The 18,741-nt window shown below is 55.8% G+C and overlaps 2 protein-coding genes across 6 annotated transcripts in view; one reads left to right on the forward strand and one right to left on the reverse strand.

The window, feature by feature from the left end:
• PIEZO1 (piezo type mechanosensitive ion channel component 1 (Er blood group)) overlaps nt 1-18,741 on the reverse strand; it is a 114,277-nt gene that overhangs the window by 66,781 nt on the left and 28,755 nt on the right. The gene's annotated exons all lie outside the window — the stretch shown is intronic.
• On the forward strand, nt 3,943-6,004 carry LOC140896562 (uncharacterized). Its single transcript, XM_073308489.2, has 2 exons — nt 3,943-4,798; nt 5,387-6,004. Exons 1-2 carry the CDS (start codon nt 4,216-4,218, stop codon nt 5,884-5,886), a joined length of 1,083 nt encoding a protein of 360 aa, XP_073164590.2. The 5' UTR covers nt 3,943-4,215; the 3' UTR covers nt 5,887-6,004.

An 18,741-nucleotide genomic window follows, 5' to 3' on the forward strand; every position in this document is an offset into this window, starting at 1 on the left:
AGACATGCCACAAGAAGCCCGCTGTGTCGCTAAGGGTCCCATCATCTTCCCTCCCCAAGGAGCTCGCACTACAGCCCACACTGGGAATGCGCCAGAACCAGCCTTCCCTGCAAAGCGGGACCTGACAGGCACGCTTCACCCAGAGCCAGGAACACGCCTTCCCTTCTGCTTTGACACCCAAACAAGTCACAGGCAGCAGGGCTGGCCCTGGCCTCCTGGGGGATCTGCCCCACCCTACACCATCTCTGCAAGACTCCCACCGGGGCTGGGGCACTGAGCTCATCCTGTGCCCAGGGTTGAATTACGTCAATTGTAAGCACTCCAGAGCAGGTACTCTCTTTCTGTGATGTTTATACAGCACCGAGCACAGTGCTGCCCCGGCCTATGGCTGGGTGTGTTACCACATTAGAGAATCATGGAAACGTAGGGCTGGAAGAGGTCACCTGGCCCAACTCCCCCATGCTGAACATGGACAGTGTGTGAACCCCCTATTCAGGGAGGCTAGCCCCGTGTCCCCACTTCCTGCTCTCACCCACCAGGGCCAGAGGATCTCCAAGGCCCCCACCACAACTGGAGGAGCTCCAGACGGCTCGACTGAGCCACTCCCAGCCCACCCACTGGAGGAGTCCTGAGCCCCATCACGGCCTGGCCCTGGGGCCATGGTGGGGAGCATTAGCCGAGGTTTGGGGAGTCTTAGCCTAGAAGACCATACCCGACTAGGGTTGCCAACCCCTCAGGATTGCCCTGGAGTCTCCAGGAATTAAAGATCAATCTTTAATTAAAGATTATGTCATGTGATGAAACCTCCAGGAATACGTCCAACCAAAATTGGCAACCCTATGCCAGACAGGTGTTTGTCCAACCTGTTGGGGATTCCACAACTTCCCCAGGAAGCCTATTCCATTCGGCCACTACCCTCATGGTTCAAAAGTTTTTCCTAATACCTAACCTAAATCCCCCTCGCTGCAGCTTACACCCATCACTTCTTGTCCTACTTGCAGTGGATGCAGAGAACAGTTGGTCACTGTCCATTTATCTTAATATATCTGAAGGCTTCTCAGATCCCCTCTCAGCCTCCTTTCCTCTAGACTAAACACGCCGAATTCTTCCAGCCTGTGCTCATAGGCCAGGTTTTCTGATGGCGTTTCTTGCTCTCCTTTGGACTCTCTCCAGTTCATTCCTGTCTTTCCCAGAGCTGAACATGGCGCTCCGGCGGAGGGCTCCCCAGTGCTGAGTACAGCAGAGCCATCACCTCCCGTGTCTCACGTGTCCGCTGCACCCACTCACGGGGGTGGAGGGCGTAAACCGGTGCTGTGCACTGTATAAGCACCTTGATGGACCACCCCAAAGGCAAGACACTGGGAGAAATGCCACTGCGTGTGGGCCCTCTGGGCTCCACTGCAGGGGAAATTCAACACCCTAAGGAACCAGCCATTTGCCATCAGGCCTTCAGGGGGCGGGCGCTCTTTGCCCCAGCCCTCGGCAGGAAGCTGGCACAGCTTGCAGAGTAGCCACAGCGTCCGGGAGCAGGGTGGGTGTCTGGGTGAGGGCCCTTGTGTATCCCGATTATCAGTGTTTGTTTTGGCACATTCAGAGCACAAGCAGTTTAAACAACGGCTTCCCTCTGGGCTCCCCAGAGTGTGGGACCCTTTACGGCCTCTCAACCCGCTCTAAGAACAGCTGTGAGACACGCATGGGAGGCCGGAGGTGGGGGACCTTTGGGGGCACAGTGACACCAATCTGCTCTCATTGGCTTGCTCCAGGGAAGCGGAGTGTAAGTCCCATCCCCACGCCCCTGTACCTGAAGCCATGGCACTTGTAGCTTTATTACAGCTATGGAGAGATTCGTTCACACCAGAACATGGGCTCCAAGCCCACTGAGCTAGGGGAAAGTCCAGACTGGGGTCCAAACTGGGTAACTCTAGCCTTGTCCTGCTCTTCACCCTTGCTGTGCACTGGGAAGGAAGCTCAGGCCCATCCTCCCACCTGTACTTGAGGGGCACAGAGAGGCCAAGCCACTTGCCCAAAGCCGCATGCAAGTCAGCAGCAGCGTCCGGGCTAGGAGACAGATCGCCTGACTCCCCATCCTGTGCTTTAATCACAAGATCAGCTTTCCTCTTTGCTGGGGTTTATTTTTAGGCAAATTACAGCTTGTTTTAGGAGTGAAACCATCTGACCAGTCTGGAGCTTGGAGGGATTTAGATCCAACGATGGGCACTGTGCTTCCAGCCAGCCTCTCATTTTAATCTATAGCTGGAAACCCCACGTCGCCGACAGCAACAGCGACGGAGAAGTTGCAATCCATACAGTGGGGTTACAAAAACGGCAGCTCACGGGGATACACAGAGAAAGTCTGTCTACTTCAGGTGTAACTCACCAGGCTAGATGCTATCTGATCAGAAACAGGGTTGCTGAGCAACACCACGCACGAGCTGCAATCAACTGCAGACACCCACATGAGCAACAGGCCGACCGGAACCACTCGCCGGCACTGAAGGAGGCTAGCCACAAAGCCGTAGGTGCACCGCTTACCGCAGCTGCTGTCAGCATTAATTTGTGCCCCACGTTTCTAGCCACCCTCCCCACTTTCCTACTGGAATACCAGACCGGGGTGGGACGGGTCACCCACCATGTGCAGCAGGCTGCGCCCTTCCCCCCAACAATAAAAGTGAAGGATTATTTGCATGGTGTTGCCAGACCCGACAAGATCAGGAGCTGATGATCTGTTGGTTTTCTTAAAGCCCCAGTACCTGAGTCATGCGATTACAGGAAAATCTCTGCTTTTTTTTTTTTTTTAATTCACTTTCTAGTGTACATGGCTGCGGGGAAGAACTGGCAGTGTGACCCGCCAGAGGCCAGAAGGCCAAGATAAAGGCCCAAACATTGATTTTGGTTTTAAAATCTCATGATCTTCAAGCCGATCTCCCGATTTTCAGGGGCCTGATGTGATTTTTGATACTTGGCACAGGCAGTCTGGGGAGGCCGTGGGAGGGGGAGGTTCATGTACTGAGGCCTCATGGGAAAGGGGGCATCTGAGGAGCGAAGCGGGAGGGGGGTGGCACTAGGCAAATAGCCACTGGGAGGCCCTTCCCCTAGGACAGAGGGTCTCAAACTATGGTCCATGGACCACCAGTGGTCCGCGAGCTCCATTCAGGTGGTCTGCGGATAGTTCCCTGTAAGGTGCGTGCCTGGCCTGCATACGAGAGAATGAAGGGCCACCCACCTAATTAGTGGAGCCGACCGGCGTGACTCCACTAATTAGATGACTGGACCCTGGAGAAGACGCACATGTAAGGTGAGGAGGTGGCCTTGGGGGGAATAGGGGGTAGGTGGGAGGGGGCAGTGGGGTGAGAAGAGGGGGTGGGGGGAATTTGGGAAGTGCAGGGCTGCGGCGGGCAGAGAAAGAGGCGACTTTCCCCAGCTCCAGGGCTGCGGCCGCTGGGGAGAGATGGCCCTCCTCCCCAGCCCCAGCTCAGGGGCTGCTGCGGCAGGGGAGAGAGGGAGAGGCCCCCCGTCTTCCCAGCCCCAGCTCGGGGGCTGCCGCAGCAGGGGAGAGAGGGAGAGACCCCCCGTCTTCCCAGCCCCAGCTCGGGGACTGCTGCGGTGTGGGAGAGAGGGCACATCCATCACATTAGAAAGGTAAGACGACTGATATTAAAATATGAGTTGCGTGCTTTTATTTGCAAAAAGAAAAGGAGGACTTGTGGCACCTTAGAGACTAACCAATTTATTTGAGCATAAGCTTCATGAGCTACAGCTCACTTCATCGGATGTAGCTCACGAAAGCTTATGCTCAAATAAATTGGTTAGTCTCTAAGGTGCCACAAGTCCTCCTTTTCTTTTTGCGAATACAGACTGAGCCCTGGTCTACACTAGGACTTTAGGTTGAATTTAGCAGCGTTAAATCGATGTAAACCTGCACCCGTCCACACAATGAAGCCCTTTATTTCGACTTAAAGGGCTCTTAAAATCGATTTCCTTACTCCACCCCTGACAAGTGGATTAGCGCTTAAATCGACGTTGCCGGCTCGAATTTGGGGTACTGTGGACACAATTCGATGGTATTGGCCTCCGGGAGCTATCCCAGAGTGCTCCATTATGACCGCTCTGGACAGCACTCTCAACTCAGATGCACTGGCCAGGTAGACAGGAAAAGAACCACGAACTTTTGAATCTCATTTCCTGTTTGGCCAGCGTGGCAAGCTGCAGGTGACCATGCAGAGCTCATCAGCACAGGTGACCATGATGGAGTCCCAGAATCGCAAAAGAGCTCCAGCATGGACCGAGCGGGAGGTACGGGATCTGATCGCTGTTTGGGGAGAGGAATCCGTGCTATCAGAACTCCGTTCCAGTTTTCGAAATGCCAAAACCTTTGTGAAAATCTCCCAGGGCATGAAGGACAGAGGCCATAACAGGGACCCGAAGCAGTGCCACGTGAAACTGAAGGAGCTGAGGCAAGCCTACCAGAAAACCAGAAAGGCGAACAGCCGCTCTGGGTCAGAGCCCCAAACATGCCGCTTCTATGATGAGCTGCATGCCATTTTAGGGGGTTCAGCCACCACTACCCCAGCCGTGTTGTTTGACTCCTTCAATGGAGATGGAGGCAATACGGAAGCAGGTTTTGGGGACGAAGAAGATGATGAGGAGGAGGAGGTTGTAGATAGCTCACAGCAAGCAAGCGGAGAAACCGGTTTTCCCGACAGCCAGGAACTGTTTCTCACCCTAGACCTGGAACCAGTACCCCCCGAACCCACCCAAGGCTGCCTCCTGGACCCAGAAGGCGGAGAAGGGACCTCTGGTGAGTGTACCTTTTAAAATACTATACATGGTTTAAAAGCAAGCATGTGAAAGGATTACTTTTCCCTGGCATTTGCGGTTCTCCTAGATGTAGGCCTAAAGCCTTTGCAAAAGGTTTCTGGGGAGGGCAGCCTTATTGCGTCCTTCATGGTAGGACACTTTACCACTCCAGGCCAGTAACACGTACTCGGGAATCATTGTAGAACAAAGCATTGCAGTGTATGTTTGCTGGCATTCAAACAACATCCGTTCTTTATCTCTCTGTGTTATCCTCAGGAGAGTGAGATATAATTCATGGTCACCTAGTTGAAATAGAGTGCTTTTCTTCAGGGGACACTCAGAGGAGCCCATTCCTGGTGGGCTGTTTGCCTGTGGCTAAACAGAAATGTTCCCCGCTGTTAGCCACAGGGAGGGGGGAAGGTTGAGGGGGTAGTCACGCGGTGGGAGGAGGCAAAATGCGACCTTGTAACGAAAGCACATGTGCTATGTATGTAATGTTAACAGCAAGGTTTACCCTGAAAGAGTGTAGCCATTGTTTTATAAAAGGTGTCTTTTTAAATACCGCTGTCCCTTTTTTTTTCTCCACCAGCTGCATGTGTTTCAATGATCACAAGATCTTCTCCTTCCCAGAGGCTAGTGAAGCTTAGAAAGAAAAAAAAACGCACTCACGATGAAATGTTCTCCGAGCTCATGCTGTCCTCCCACACTGACAGAGCACAGACGAATGCGTGGAGGCAAATAATGTCAGAGTGCAGGAAAGCACAAAATGACCGGGAGGAGAGGTGGGGGGCTGAAGAGAGGGCTGAAGCTCAAATGTGGCGGCAGCGTGATGAGAGGAGGCAGGATTCAATGCTGAGGCTGCTGCAGGACCAAACCAGTATGCTCCAGTGTATGGTTGAGCTGCAGCAAAGGCAGCTGGAGCACAGACTGCCACTACAGCCCCTGTGTAACCAACTGCCCTCCTCCCCAAGTTCCATAGCCTCCACACCCAGACGCCCAAGAACACGGTGGGGGGGCCTCCGGCCAACCAGCCGCTCCACCACAGAGGATTGCCCAAAAAAAAGAAGGCGGTCATTCAATAAATTTTAAAGTTGTAAACTTTTAAAGTGCTGTGCGGCATTTTCCTTCCCTCCTCCACCACCCCTCCTGGGCTACCTTGGTAGTCATCCCCCTATTTGTGTGATGAATGAATAAAGAATGCATGAATGTGAAGCAACAATGACTTTATTGCCTCTGCAAGCGGTGATTGAAGGAGGAGGGGCGGGTGGTTAGCTTACAGAGAAGTAGAGTGAACCAAGGGGCGGGGGGCTTCATCAAGGAGAAACAAACAGAACTTTCACACCGTAGCCTGGCCAGTCATGAAACTGGTTTTCAAAGCTTCTCTGATGCGTACCGCGCTCTCCTGTGCTCTTCTAACCGCCCTGGTGTCTGGCTGCGCGTAACCAGCAGCCAGGCGATTTGCCTCAACCTCCCACCCCGCCATAAACGTCTCCCCCTTACTCTCACAGATATTGTGGAGCACACAGCAAGCAGTAATAACAGTGGGAATATTGGTTTCGCTGAGGTCTAAGCGAGTCAGTAAACTGCGCCAGCGCGCCTTTAAACATCCAAATGCACATTCTACCACCATTCTGCACTTGCTCAGCCTGTAGTTGAACAGCTCCTGACTACTGTCCAGGCTGCCTGTGTACGGCTTCATGAGCCATGGCATTAAGGGGTAGGCTGGGTCCCCAAGGATACATATAGGCATTTCAACATCCCCAACAGTTATTTTCTGATCTAGGAATAAAGTCCCTTCCTGCAGCTTTTGAAACAGACCAGAGTTCCTGAAGATGCGAGCGTCATGCACCTTTCCCGGCCATCCCACGTTGATGTTGGTGAAACGTCCCTTGTGATCCACCAGAGCCTGCAGCACTATCGAAAAGTACCCCTTGCGGTTTATGTACTCGGCGGCTTGGTGCTCCGGTGCCAAGATAGGGATATGGGTTCCGTCTATAGCCCCACCACAGTTAGGGAATCCCATTGCAGCAAAGCCATCCACTATGACCTGCACATTTCCCAGGGTCACTACCCTTGATATCAGCAGATCTTTGATTGCGTGAGCTACTTGCATCACAGAAGCCCCAACAGTAGATTTGCCCACTCCAAATTGATTCCCAACTGACCGGTAGCTGTCTGGCGTTGCAAGCTTCCACAGGGCTATCGCCACTCGCTTCTCAACTGTGAGGGCTGCTCTCATCTTGGTATTCATGCGCCTCAGGGCAGGGGAAAGCAAGTCACAAAGTTCCATGAAAGTGCCCTTACGCATGCGAAAGTTTCGCAGCCACTGGGAATCGTCCCAGACCTGCAACACTAGGCGGTCCCACCAGTCTGTGCTTGTTTCCCGAGCCCAGAATCGGCGTTCCACAGCATGAACCTGCCCCATTAGCACCATGATGCATGCATTGTCAGGGCCCATGCTTTCAGAGAAATCTGTGTCCATGTCCTGATCACTCACGTGACCGCGCTGACGTTGCCTCCTCGCCCGGTATCGCTTTGCCAGGTTCTGGTGCTGCATATACTGCTGGATAATGCGTGTGGTGTTTAATGTGCTCCTAACTGCCAAAGTGAGCTGAGCGGCCTCCATGCTTGCCTTGGTATGGCGTCCGCACAGAAAAAAGGCGCGGAACGATTGTCTGCCGTTGCTCTGACGGAGGGAGGGGCGACTGACGACACGGCTTACAGGGTTGGCTTCAGGGAGCTAAAATCAACAAAGGGGGTGTCTTTACATCAAGGAGTATTTCAGGCAGGACTTCACGGAGGATTCCAATAAGAAATGGTGCACCTAAGTTATCGTTCTTATTGGAACAAGAAGGTTAGCCTGGCCTCTGATTGATACATGGCTAGATTTACCTCTCTGCACCTTCTCTGTGAGTGACTGCAGTGTGACCTAGAAGAATGAGTCCCCTAGACAGGGGAGGGGGGGAAGCAAATGAGTACAAAACAAATCTGGTCTATTTCTTGTTTTGATCCACTCCATCTATCTTTTACATCTTTGGCTGGCAGCAGACGGTGCAGAAGGACTGCATGCCATCCACATCTCATGGCTGCTTGGCAGAAGATGGTGCAATAGGACTGCTAGCAGTCCGTATCGCCTGCCCGCTCACCATAAGACGGTTCAATAGGACTGACTGCAGGACTAAAGAGAATGACCTGGTCAAGTCACTCCAAATTTAGTCCCTGCGCCCATGTCTGCCCAGGCGCTCCTGATCGACCTCACAGAGGCGACCAGGAGCACCTCGGACATGACGATGACGGCTACCAGTCGTACTGTACCGTCTGCTGCCACAAGGCAAGGGGTTGCTGCTACTGTGTAGCAATGCCGTACCGCGTCTGCCAGCACCCAAGAGACATAGGGTGACGGTTACCTGAGCGGGCTCCATGCTTGCCGTGGTATGGCGTCTGCACAGGTAACTCAGGAAAAAAGGCGCGAAACGATTGTCTGCCCTTGCTTTCCCGGAGGGAGGGAGGGAACGGGGGCCTGACGATATGTACCCAGAACCACCCGCGACAATGTTTTAGCCCCATCAGGCATTGGGATTTCAACCCAGAATTCCAATGGGCAGCGGAGACTGCGGGAACTGTGGGATAGCCACCCACAGTGCAACGCTCCGGAAGTCGACTCTAGCCTCGGTACTGTGGAAGCACTCCGCCGAGTTAATGCACTTAATGCACTTAGAGCATTTTCTGTGGGGACACACGCACTCGCATATATAAAACCGATTTCTAAAAAACCGACTTCTATAAATTCGACCTTATTCCGTAGTGTAGACATACCCTAACATGGCTGCTACTCTGAACCCTGTGCTTTTATTTGTAGAACAAAAAAAGTTCGTTATTATTAAGGTTTTTTTATATAGCGCTTTTATCCAAAGCGCGCTGCAATAGTTAGCTAAGGGTACAAACAACATTTGGAAAGATCAGTAAGTGGTCCGCTGAGACCCCCAGCAATTTTCAAGTGGTCTGTGAAAAAAAAAAGTTTGAGAACCACGGCCCTAGGAGGCAGCTAAAGCAGCAATTGGGGAGGCTAGGAAGGGGCCAGGTGCAGAAATGGGGTGGGGTAGGGTGGGGAGGGGTATAACTGGCTGGCCTCTCCCGCCCTGACATGCACCCCTCAGTGTCTGATTGCTGAGCACTCGCCCGGAGTCATCACCTCCTCCCTTGCCCTCCCCAGCTCGCTCCAGGCCCGTGGCCTCTCTTAGCCTGACTCCCTGTGCCAGAGCGGCTCACACCCACAGGCCCAGCCAGAAGCAGAGGCTGAGGACTCCCAGGTCCCAGCTTCCCCCGGCCTTTATCTGAGTTAACGAAACGCAGCGGGGGTGGGGGGGCAATAAGCAAGGCCTGTCCTGCTTACACGGAGCGCCAGGGCCTCGTTTCTCAAGGGGGGGGACGGAGAAGGCCCCAGCTGCCAACGGCAATTTGGAAACAAGCGGAACAGGCCCCAGCCAGGCAGCAGCACAGTATAAATCCTTTCCATACAAGGGGGCTGGTGGTGCTGGGCGGTGTGCTCTGGCAGGAAGGGGGCACGGCTCTTCCTGTGTTTACCAGCAGGGTTCCGTGGGATCTCGCTCCCTGGGGATAGGAAGCCGCACATGCACAGAAAGGCCGAGTAGCCGGACACCGCGGGAACAAACATGACCCCAGCCACTGCCCCGTCATGCTCCCATCAGGAGCTCAAATGCACCCAGGCGGAAAGCCCAGGACTGGGATGCCAAGGATATAAAATTACTGCCTGGACAGAGGGCCTCTCCGTGCTGCCCGACACACACGCCCAGGAGTGAGCACACCATCCAGAGCCCTGCTGGGGGCAGGCTGGGCTGGAGCCTGTCATCCCTGCAGCCCAGCAAACCAGTCTCCCTTGAGCCCCACCAATGGGCAGGTTGGTGCTGCACCCAGAGTGCTTGGTGTGGGGCACACGGTGGGGGTCCACCGCGGAGAATCAGAATGCAGAGAGCTGGGGTGACCCACTGGCTGCTCCCTATGTTGGGAGTGAGGTACCCGTGATACTGCCAGTCCCCGGTCCCGCTCCATGCATCCGAACGAGGCGCTGATGGAGCGGGACACGTGGCAAAAGGCGAAAGCCCTGCAGAGCGTTTCAGAGATCAAAGCCAGCTCAGCCGCTTTCTCAGGAATCTTAACGGTGGCAAGAGAACAAGTGCCCCCCATCCTGCAACACAGGACGGTGGGGGGACGGGGACGACCACCGCCTCTTGCCCCTAGGCTCCATGTCCCACTCAGCCCCCTCCGTCCCTGCTAAGGAGCCTGCCCCACCAGACCCCCCTATCGGCAGGAGACGAGGGCAGCCCGGGGGCCCGGAGCCCAGTTTGAAACAGAGCATGTGGGAAGGCAAAACAGCCCATGGTCTCCAGGGAAAGTACCAGCAGGCGCCATCCGCCACCTGGGGAACGGGTACGGCCCAGCAACCTCTCCTGTGCAAAGGAAGAGCAAGCTGTGCCCAGGCAGGCAAGGATCACCCACCCCCTTCCCTCTCGCTTCCTCCTCCCCAGTGGCTCCATGCACAACATTCGGGGCACCTCCCACACCCAGAGATGTGACCGCTTACAAGGAAGGAGCAGCCAGTCATTGAGGATGGGGGGCAGAGGCAGTTGCTGGACGTTCCCAGGTCTCCTAAAACGCGCCCCCTCCCAAAAAGGCAGATCTTGCACTGCCCCAGGGAGACACTGGCTCTCCACGACAAGAAGCCCACCCATGCCAGCCAGGGGTGAACACGGCCCATTGCGGTAAGGGTCAGACTAAGCCCAGGGGAGAGACAGGCTGGGGCATACAGGGCTCAGGAGTGAGATGCCCCCTCAGCGTGCCTCCCTCTTCCCAGCCTCCCTTCTTAGCACGCGTTAGGGTGTGGCCCCGAGGAGTGGGGATCTGCCCTTTAGCAATGGTGCTGCTCTCTCTCTCCGCACAGCCACCCCCCAAGTTTCGCTTCCCGGCTGTCCGCTCAGGAAACCAGCGCTAGAGAGGGTTCGAGTGCGAGTGTCACAGGGCAGTCGAGGCTGGAAAGCTGGAGCCAAAAGCTTGTAAGTCACGTGGCCCCAAAAGGGGTCTGGCTCCCAGAGTGCAGTGCCTACGAGCCACAGGGTCCACCCTAGAGCGCAGGTCTGGCCTCCTCTGTGTGCACCCTGGGTGCTTCCCAGCTCGGCCAGCACTGGCAGGCCCTGCCCGCTGCAGCCTGGAGGCGACAGGTGTGGGTGACGGGGCAAGCGCTGATCAGCGGCATCCCCGACTCCAGTCCCATACAACACTGGTCGCGGCGCATCCCTCGGTGCTGCCCTGGGAGGGGAGCAGTCCAGCCAGGGACCTTTGCCTGCAGCGACTTGCGCTCCCTGGCTTCACAAGTGCCAACGATTGTACGTTTTGTAGTTAGCAGACTGCATGATCTCATGGAGCAAATATGCCTCTTCCGGTGCCAGCAACAATGAGGCAGAGAGCGCCCTTTCTTGAGAGCGAGAGACCGCTGGAGCTGCTGTGGCTGACTCAGGAGGGCAACCCCGTTTTCACCTCCTCTTCCCCAGGAGGCTCAGGACCACTCCCAGCTTCCCTGCCAGGGACCTTGGCCCCTTGAGCCCAGGGGCATTAGAGCCTCTAGGTTAAATCGCCAGGCAGTTAACCCCTTCAGCACCAAGACCTACCACACCCCAGATCCAGCTGTGACTACTCCTGAGGAAATTCTGTGCCAAAAAATTAAAAATTCTGTGCATGTTTTAAAATTCTGCAAATTTTATGTCAGATAAATGTGGAGACTCCAGCATGGCAGTGGGGAGCACAGGCCACTGGCTGCACAGAAGTGGGAGCTCACTGTGCAACTCCCCCTGGGACACGGACTCAGTGGTGAGGCTGCACCCAACCCTGACACACCGCAAGGACCGGGCCGGCCCCAGAAACACCCCAGGGCCCTGCCCCTCCATGCCAGGTGCACCAGGCGTGGGAAGGCAGGCTCAGCAATGCAAGAGGGGCTCGGTGTGGGTTGAGAGGGCGCTGTGTGGGGCAATCTGGCTGTGAGCAGCTCAGTGGGGGATCTGGGTGCAGGGGGATTTGGGTACATAGAGGGTTGTTGTGGAGTTTTGGGTGCAACGATAATGGGACTCTGCAGGGGGGTTCAGATGAATGTGGGGGTTGACTGGGTGTGGGGAGGATAGAGCTCAGCAGGGAGCTCTGGGTGTGGGAGGCTCAGTGGGGGCGTCCAGATGCTGGGGGAGTGGGGCTCAGCGGGGTGGGGATCCAAGTGCAGCTGATTGGCGCTCGGTGGGGCTGGGATGCAGGTGCAGTTGGCTCGTCGGGGTGGTCTTAGGTGCAAAGGGAGTGGGGCTCATTAGGGTTGTTCTGAGTGCGGGGGGATGAGGCTTGGTGGGAGGGTCTGGCTATAAGGGGGTCCGGATGCACAGGGGTTGGGCAGATGGGGGAGCAACTCCCTGTACAGGGGGGTGGGGGAGTTTGCAGAACTTTCTGCTCCTGGGGGAGAAATCTGGGGGTGGGTCTGACACAGCCCTGGATGCCGTGCAGGGAAAAAGGAAGTCCCGCCCAGCCCAGCCCAGCCGGGACTAGCCGCTGAGCCCCGCACAGGGTAGGAACCACCAGCTGGGTCTTCCCCAGTCTGCCCCCTTCCCCATAGTGATTTACCTCTCTGCCAGCTGCCCTGAGCACCTGAAACATACTGCTGGGGAAGGTCATATGACCACTCTTCTGGCTTCCCTTTGCTTCCCCGTCAGAGTCATTTTTCTGCAGGGAAGCAAAGAAATGTGGGGGGGACATAAATTCTGCACATGTGCAAAGGCACAGAATTCCCCCAGGGTTATGTGACGAAGCAAGCAGTGAGAGTCCTCTCTTCTCCCCATCAGAGCAGTCTCCACGGCTGCTGGGCTCTAGCCACTCAGAAGGGCTGATCTCGGGAGGAGTCGGCACAGACCCAGCCACCAGAACTGACTAGCAGCTAAATGCAACTCAGGCCAGGGTGTGGGACTGGAAGCAGCTCCATGTGTGGGATGGGATCCCAGCTCCTCAAGGCAACAGGGCATGTGAGCAGAGTCCCACACTTCCCTTCCTGCCTCTGGCCAGGACTCAGTGCAATGGTTGGTGGGCTGTAGCAACCTACCTGCCTGGTACAGGAGCACCTGGACGGCCCAGCCCCACTGTGTTAAGCACTGTGCATGCATACACGCACGCACGACAGCCCAGTGTTCATCTCCTCCCCCTCCTCAAACACTGCTCTGCAGCAATACTGAGCCAGAGCATACGCCACGTCCCACCCCAGAGGCAGCTGCACTTCAGGGATGAGGGAGAGAGCCTTACACACACACTAACATGCTGAGCATTCCCTGTGCAGCAGCTGGTTTTCAGAACTGCTCTTCGCTGCGGAGAATAAGCTCAGCAGCCCCTAAGCCTAGTGTCTGGGTGGCACTGGGCGGGGTGGGAAATTCTGTACCGAAAACTCAGTGAAAAAGAGGAACAGGGTGGGTGAGAGGAGCTGCCTTGAGGGTCTTGGAGACAAAACCGTCTAGCCACAGAGCTAGCGGACTGAGCAGGGGGAGTGCTCACACCCCGCTCTGCCTCACAGGGCCTCAGACCTGAGCCACCGGGGCCTGAGCGCTGAAGGCACTGGAGAGGGCCTGGCCCTGTTAAGCTACTTTCCGGAGCCAGGGGCTGTTTCTGTCCTCAAGGCGTGGGGGAAGCACCAGCCAAGCTGCAGCGCTTCCCGCCTGTTGAGGCCCAGGCCTGGGCGCTCGGAGGCGTCCCATGGCTTTCAGCAACTAGCTGAACTAAGTCCAGCGAACCCCATCCCTGTGCCGTGGGCAGCTGCTTCACCCCTCGCCTTGCTTCTCTGGGGCGGACTCAGCCCTCCCCTCTGCAACCAGCCCCAGAACTGGCGGGGAAGCAGCTGCCACCCAAGAGAGGAGAACCGAGCCGCAGAGCCGGGGGGGGATGCAGAGCTGCAGGGACAGCAGGCAACGGAGGTGACTCAGAGCTAAGACAGGTTAAACCCTGCCGCCAGGGTGGGGAAATGGAACTGGGCAGCCACGGCCATCCCGTTAGCGCAACTTCCATTTCGATCCATCCCAAGGAGGCACTCGCGTGGCCCGGTGCTCCCGCTGCTGCAGGGAAGGCGGGAGCCTCTGACAGACCTTGAGAACTATTGACCTGAGCCGGCGGCCCACTGCAGCCTCACTTTGCATTTACACCAGTGACCTAGGCTCTGCGACCCCTTCCCAGCCTATCCCGCCTCCCCTGCAGCTGCAGCAGCTCCTCCAGGCCCAGTGAGGAGGTTTGCATTCCCAGCCAGCTGCCCTCTAGGACCATTCAGACGTGGTAAATCCAGCACAGCGAGCAGAGCCAGCCAGGTTCACACAGTCTGACCCCACCGCCGCAAAGGCTGGTAGACGGCTAGGCCGTGAATGGCCCCAGCGATGCTCATATGTGGAGGCCCGGTAGCGCCCTGCAGGCCGCACAGGGATCCAGCCAAGAGAGAACAGGAGCTGCGGAGCAGCAGGACTGGGTGTCTGATCCCGGGGTTTGCTGGGTCCTCTGCTTGGCTGGGAACGCTGCTCAAGTGGCAGTGGGGAAGATACGCGCCGAGGGCTCTCTCCCGCTCTCTGCCAGTCAGCCGCAAAGTGCCATGAACTCTCCGCTAGCAAGCGGCACATTCCAGGGCCCCAGATCGCTCCCGGACCATTTACCCCCATTCCACACGCATGCCTGGGCAGACAGCCCTTCACGCTCGCACCACTGACTGCACCTTCTGCCAGGCACGTTCCCCATCCCCAGAGCGCACAACGGGGGCAAACTGTCTCCACGGGGACAGCCATGCCACCACCAAGCCCGTTTGCTGTAGCGTGATTAGAGCTATTGCAATTCCCTTGCCACGCCATCCCACCGCAGCACGGTTAAACCCATGTCACTGTGCCTTAGAGAGAAAACACAGTCCCCTGCCCAAAGGCGATTGCGCTCTAGGAGCTCTCTGGCCGCATGGGGGTTTTTCGCAAGAAACTGCTCCGGAGTAGCTACTTTGGTACGTTTCCAAGCGTAGACAAGTCCTAAGGGCCACTCTGTAGCTCGTCTCCCGCAGGCGCCCCAGGGGAAGGGGCCCCAGGGTATCTCTTGCACTCCCAGATACCCTTATGTCCCTACACATGGGCCAGCCCTGAAGCCAGCCCTGGTTCTGCCCAAGCCATGGCGCTGGAGAGTCTAGAGTGGCTGGGACCCCAGAGGGGCCATGGCCTCACCCCGCTCTGTACCAGTCTGCAGAGATGAGCTAGCGAAGTGAGGAGCGCACATTGCATCCTGTTCAAGGGGGTTGTAGTGACCCTTGCTGGGTGTGTGCCCAGCGGTGTGGGGCACACCTTCAGAAGCTGCTGCCAGTGTGCTGTGCTGTTCCAGGCATTCAGCACAGCCCTGTCCTCTGTGCCCAGCTTCTCCCAACTAAGGGCAAGTCGCACATGCAGGCAGCCTCTGTCCACGTTTAACCTGATGCATGCAGCACACCGGTCCTTGGGCACAAGGGAGGAAGGGGCTGGGAGCCAGGACACCTGGGTTCTATTCCCAGCCCTCCCATGGATGAGTGAGGGGACCCCAATCCTTCTCCAGCTCCTGGGCAGAGGGGGATGCCCAAAGCATCTTTGGCCTGCACGGGCAGAGTGCACCAGACAGGGAAGGCCCTGCCCGTTAGGGGTAAGCTATAACTGCGCACCTGAGAGCAATGGCACTTTACGGGGGGTGGCATTAAGGAGCCAGGGGGTTATTCTGATGCATTAGAAAGCGATTTCAATCCCAAAGGAATTCCTTCACTTTAGTCAACCGCAGCTGCTCTGCACAGGCCCGAGGTACGAGACCTTGGTGGGGCGGAATCCCAGGCCACTCACCCAGCGTTCCCTGGAGCGGTGCCGCGGTCAGACACTGCCAGGAATGGGGAGAGCCCTGCCCCTACCCACAAGGCCCTCAGTTTCTAGCTCCCGCCACAAGGCCAGGCAGAGAGGAAGTAGCAGCAAGAGCAGAGCCTGCTGGCACCCGTGGCATCCCGCAGGCCTCCTGCTGTCATGGGGCTCATGGGATGAAGCCACAGGCTTATCTCAGTCTCATCTCCCCCATCACGTGCTCCTGGCTGTTATCACGGGGCCAGCCAGGCGCCAGGAAGAGGAAAGCTTTGGTGTACAGAGGCATTCAGGATATCTGCTCAACCTCCCCGCCCCACCTCCAATAAACCGGAGAGGATCAGAAAACCTACTGGGGGAGAGAGGAAGAGAAATCCACATTCAGCTTCTACCTCCCAGACCGTGCCTTGCCACTCAGCACAGACACAGCGGCGCTGCCCCAGAGAGAGCATTAGAACAAGCAGCACAGGGATTTGGTCCCCGAGTTTTCACACGCCTGCAATTTAACACAGTCCTGTGCAATCACAGGGGTTGGGCGGGGACAGGAGGATTCTGCAGACATTGTCAAAACCGTAGTTAAGAACCGGCTGAGCAAGTTATGGAAGCCTGAAAGCCTCCTGCTCCTCAGAAAAGGGACTAAATTAAAATACAGCTCACCACATAATTTCCTGTTTGCTGCCTCTCGCTGGCTCCAGATCCAGCCTGCTCCAGTTTACAAGGAGGAGGATGGAGGTTTGCACAATAAGTTTTATGACTCAGCCTGGGATCTGAGAGTCAAGCTCGGTTCTTTCTGCTCCTCTCCACAGCAGTGATACAGACTGATGCCCGGGCAGCTGCAGTCTCCTGGTGGTCTCCAGCAGGGCTGCACAGGAGGCCCCAGAAGCAGGATCTGGCCTTGCTCTCAGAGCCTCACTCGCACTTCTGGCTCATGCATCCCCAAGAGGTCAGAGCGCAGCTCTCCCAGCCTCCAGCAGAGCCGGCTCGCCAGGGCCAACAGGAGTGAAAACCTGCCTGTCCCAGCCGAGCTGCGAGCGTGCACACAGCAGTGAGAAGGAACTATTTTTACATCCTAACTTAGTCTCAGGCCTATGGAGCGCACAGATCTGGATTGCTGCTCGCAAGGGAGAATCACCATTACCCAACTACGCCCCGGTCAGCTGTTCCACTCCTTTGATTTATGCCCTTTCCTCACTTAGCAGCCACCCTCCCACCATTCAGAAGCCAGCTGTGGGGATTAGGAGGAAACCTCTGAGCAGGTTAGACTGGTAACATCCACTTTAACCCACTGGAGTTCAGAGTCATATGTGATTAAGAGAGTGTTGGAAAAACGAGAACAGGCTTTAAGCAAGAGCCAGAAGAATCACAGAACCCACTGCCTCTCCTAGCCAGCTGGCCTACAAGCGGGTCAAAGATCCAGCTGTCTGAAGCAAGGCAAACCTGCCACTTGAGAGTACTTAAGGGGCCGGCCCAGCCCAAGGGACGTTGGATTAGCCAAGCTGGGGAGATCCTGACCCAGAATGAGGAAGATCCCAGCCTCACTCCAACTAAAGCCTGCGGAATGGGCTGGTTACTAATCAGACTAAGGCCCATCCCAACACCACCACCCCTGCCCTGCTTACAGCACCTGAAGCCATCGCAGTGACTATGCGGCGTCACTTTCCGCTCCGTCTCCATCGCAGCCCCTGCCAGGCTCCCCTGCTGACCTGCGGACAGTGAGTCTGGCCTCGTCAGCCCCGTCAGTGTCCATCCTGCCACATGCCTCCTCAGCGAAATCATCCTACCAGGCCATGGAGCACTGATGCTGCAGGAGGCAGAAAAAGCCCAGCGATGCGGCCAGATCCCTGGCCCCTCGCAAGGCAGGTGGCGAGCGGTGTGCGGGAGGGGGCGGGCATCACCTCGGAACTTGCCAATGGAGCAAATCGGTGCTGGAGTCAGAGACAGGGAATATGGGGTGTTACTATATGGCCATGTCCCCAGCACTGTGGATTATTAGGTAAATGTTCTCATCAAGCTGACTTGAAGTTATCCCAGCAGGGCAGCGTTGGAAGCTCCCTCTGGTACGGAGCCAGTTTAGCCAGATCCACTGAGGTACTTTACTTAGGCTCTTAATTTCCATTGATTTCACCCTTTTCACCTCTTCGTTAGCATTAACGGGCAACAGCTTCAGGCTCACAAATATCCTTCAGCCTTGCTGGCTCCTGGCATGGCTACAAAGGGCAGGGCCCAATTTTTCCAGTTCACTCCGTTCAGCAAGCTCGGGGGTGCCAATGGTCATTAGTTATTTTCCCTCTTGGTATTTCTGACTCATTCACTTGAGCCAATCTAGCCAGAAGGTGCAAATGCATGGAGGGTTTCTGCTAAAGAGCATGAGGGGTTGCCAGCCTTCAAGTTTTTATACGTATAAAGAAAACCTGAAAAGCTTTTCCCTGGCTCAGGTATAGCCAGCGCTGGATTACCCAATAGGCAGACTAAGCACGCGGTTGGGGCACCAGCAAAGCAGGGGGCACCAAAAAAAAAAAGATTTTTTTGGAAAAAATTTGATATTTGATATTTCAAAAAAGCATCGAAGTAGTCATCATGGTAAAAATCAGAACTTTGTTAGACTTCCTTACACTCCACTACACACACTTCCTCCATTTTTCTGTTCTCTTTTTATTACTTATCCCCACCTAAACCAGGGGGACATCCTACTAACGTAGATCGAAATAATGCGAGGAAATCAGATCCTGTCATGTACTGCAATAAATTTATGTTTTATTATTGATATTTTCTTGAGTTATATGTACTTGATTCAGTTTCTCTCTCTCTCTCTATATATATATATAGAGAGAGAGAGAGAAAGTTCTTCCTCTACCTCGGTGGGTCTTGCGCTTATTGGCGCATTTGCTCGCCTTGGAGCTTCATGGCAGCCCTCAGCTTGGCCGTTTTTCTGAACCCACAGTCCAGGTCGACTCCTCCTGTGTCTGACCAGGAGTTGGGAGGATTTGGGGGGAACCCGGGCCCGCCATCCAATGCGGGTTCCAGCCCAGGG

This window comes from Lepidochelys kempii, chromosome 12 (assembly GCF_965140285.1).
Source record: "Lepidochelys kempii isolate rLepKem1 chromosome 12, rLepKem1.hap1, whole genome shotgun sequence".
Taxonomy (NCBI): Eukaryota; Metazoa; Chordata; order Testudines; family Cheloniidae; genus Lepidochelys; species Lepidochelys kempii.

Excerpts from the sequence above, each read along its gene's own strand:
- LOC140896562 (XM_073308489.2), top strand. The coding sequence starts at position 4,216 with ATGCAGAGCTCATCAGCACAGGTGACCATGATGGAGTCCCAGAATCGC. Across the intron at positions 4,799-5,386 it reads AGGCGGAGAAGGGACCTCTG|CTGCATGTGTTTCAATGATC; the intron begins GTGAGTGTACCT and ends TTTCTCCACCAG.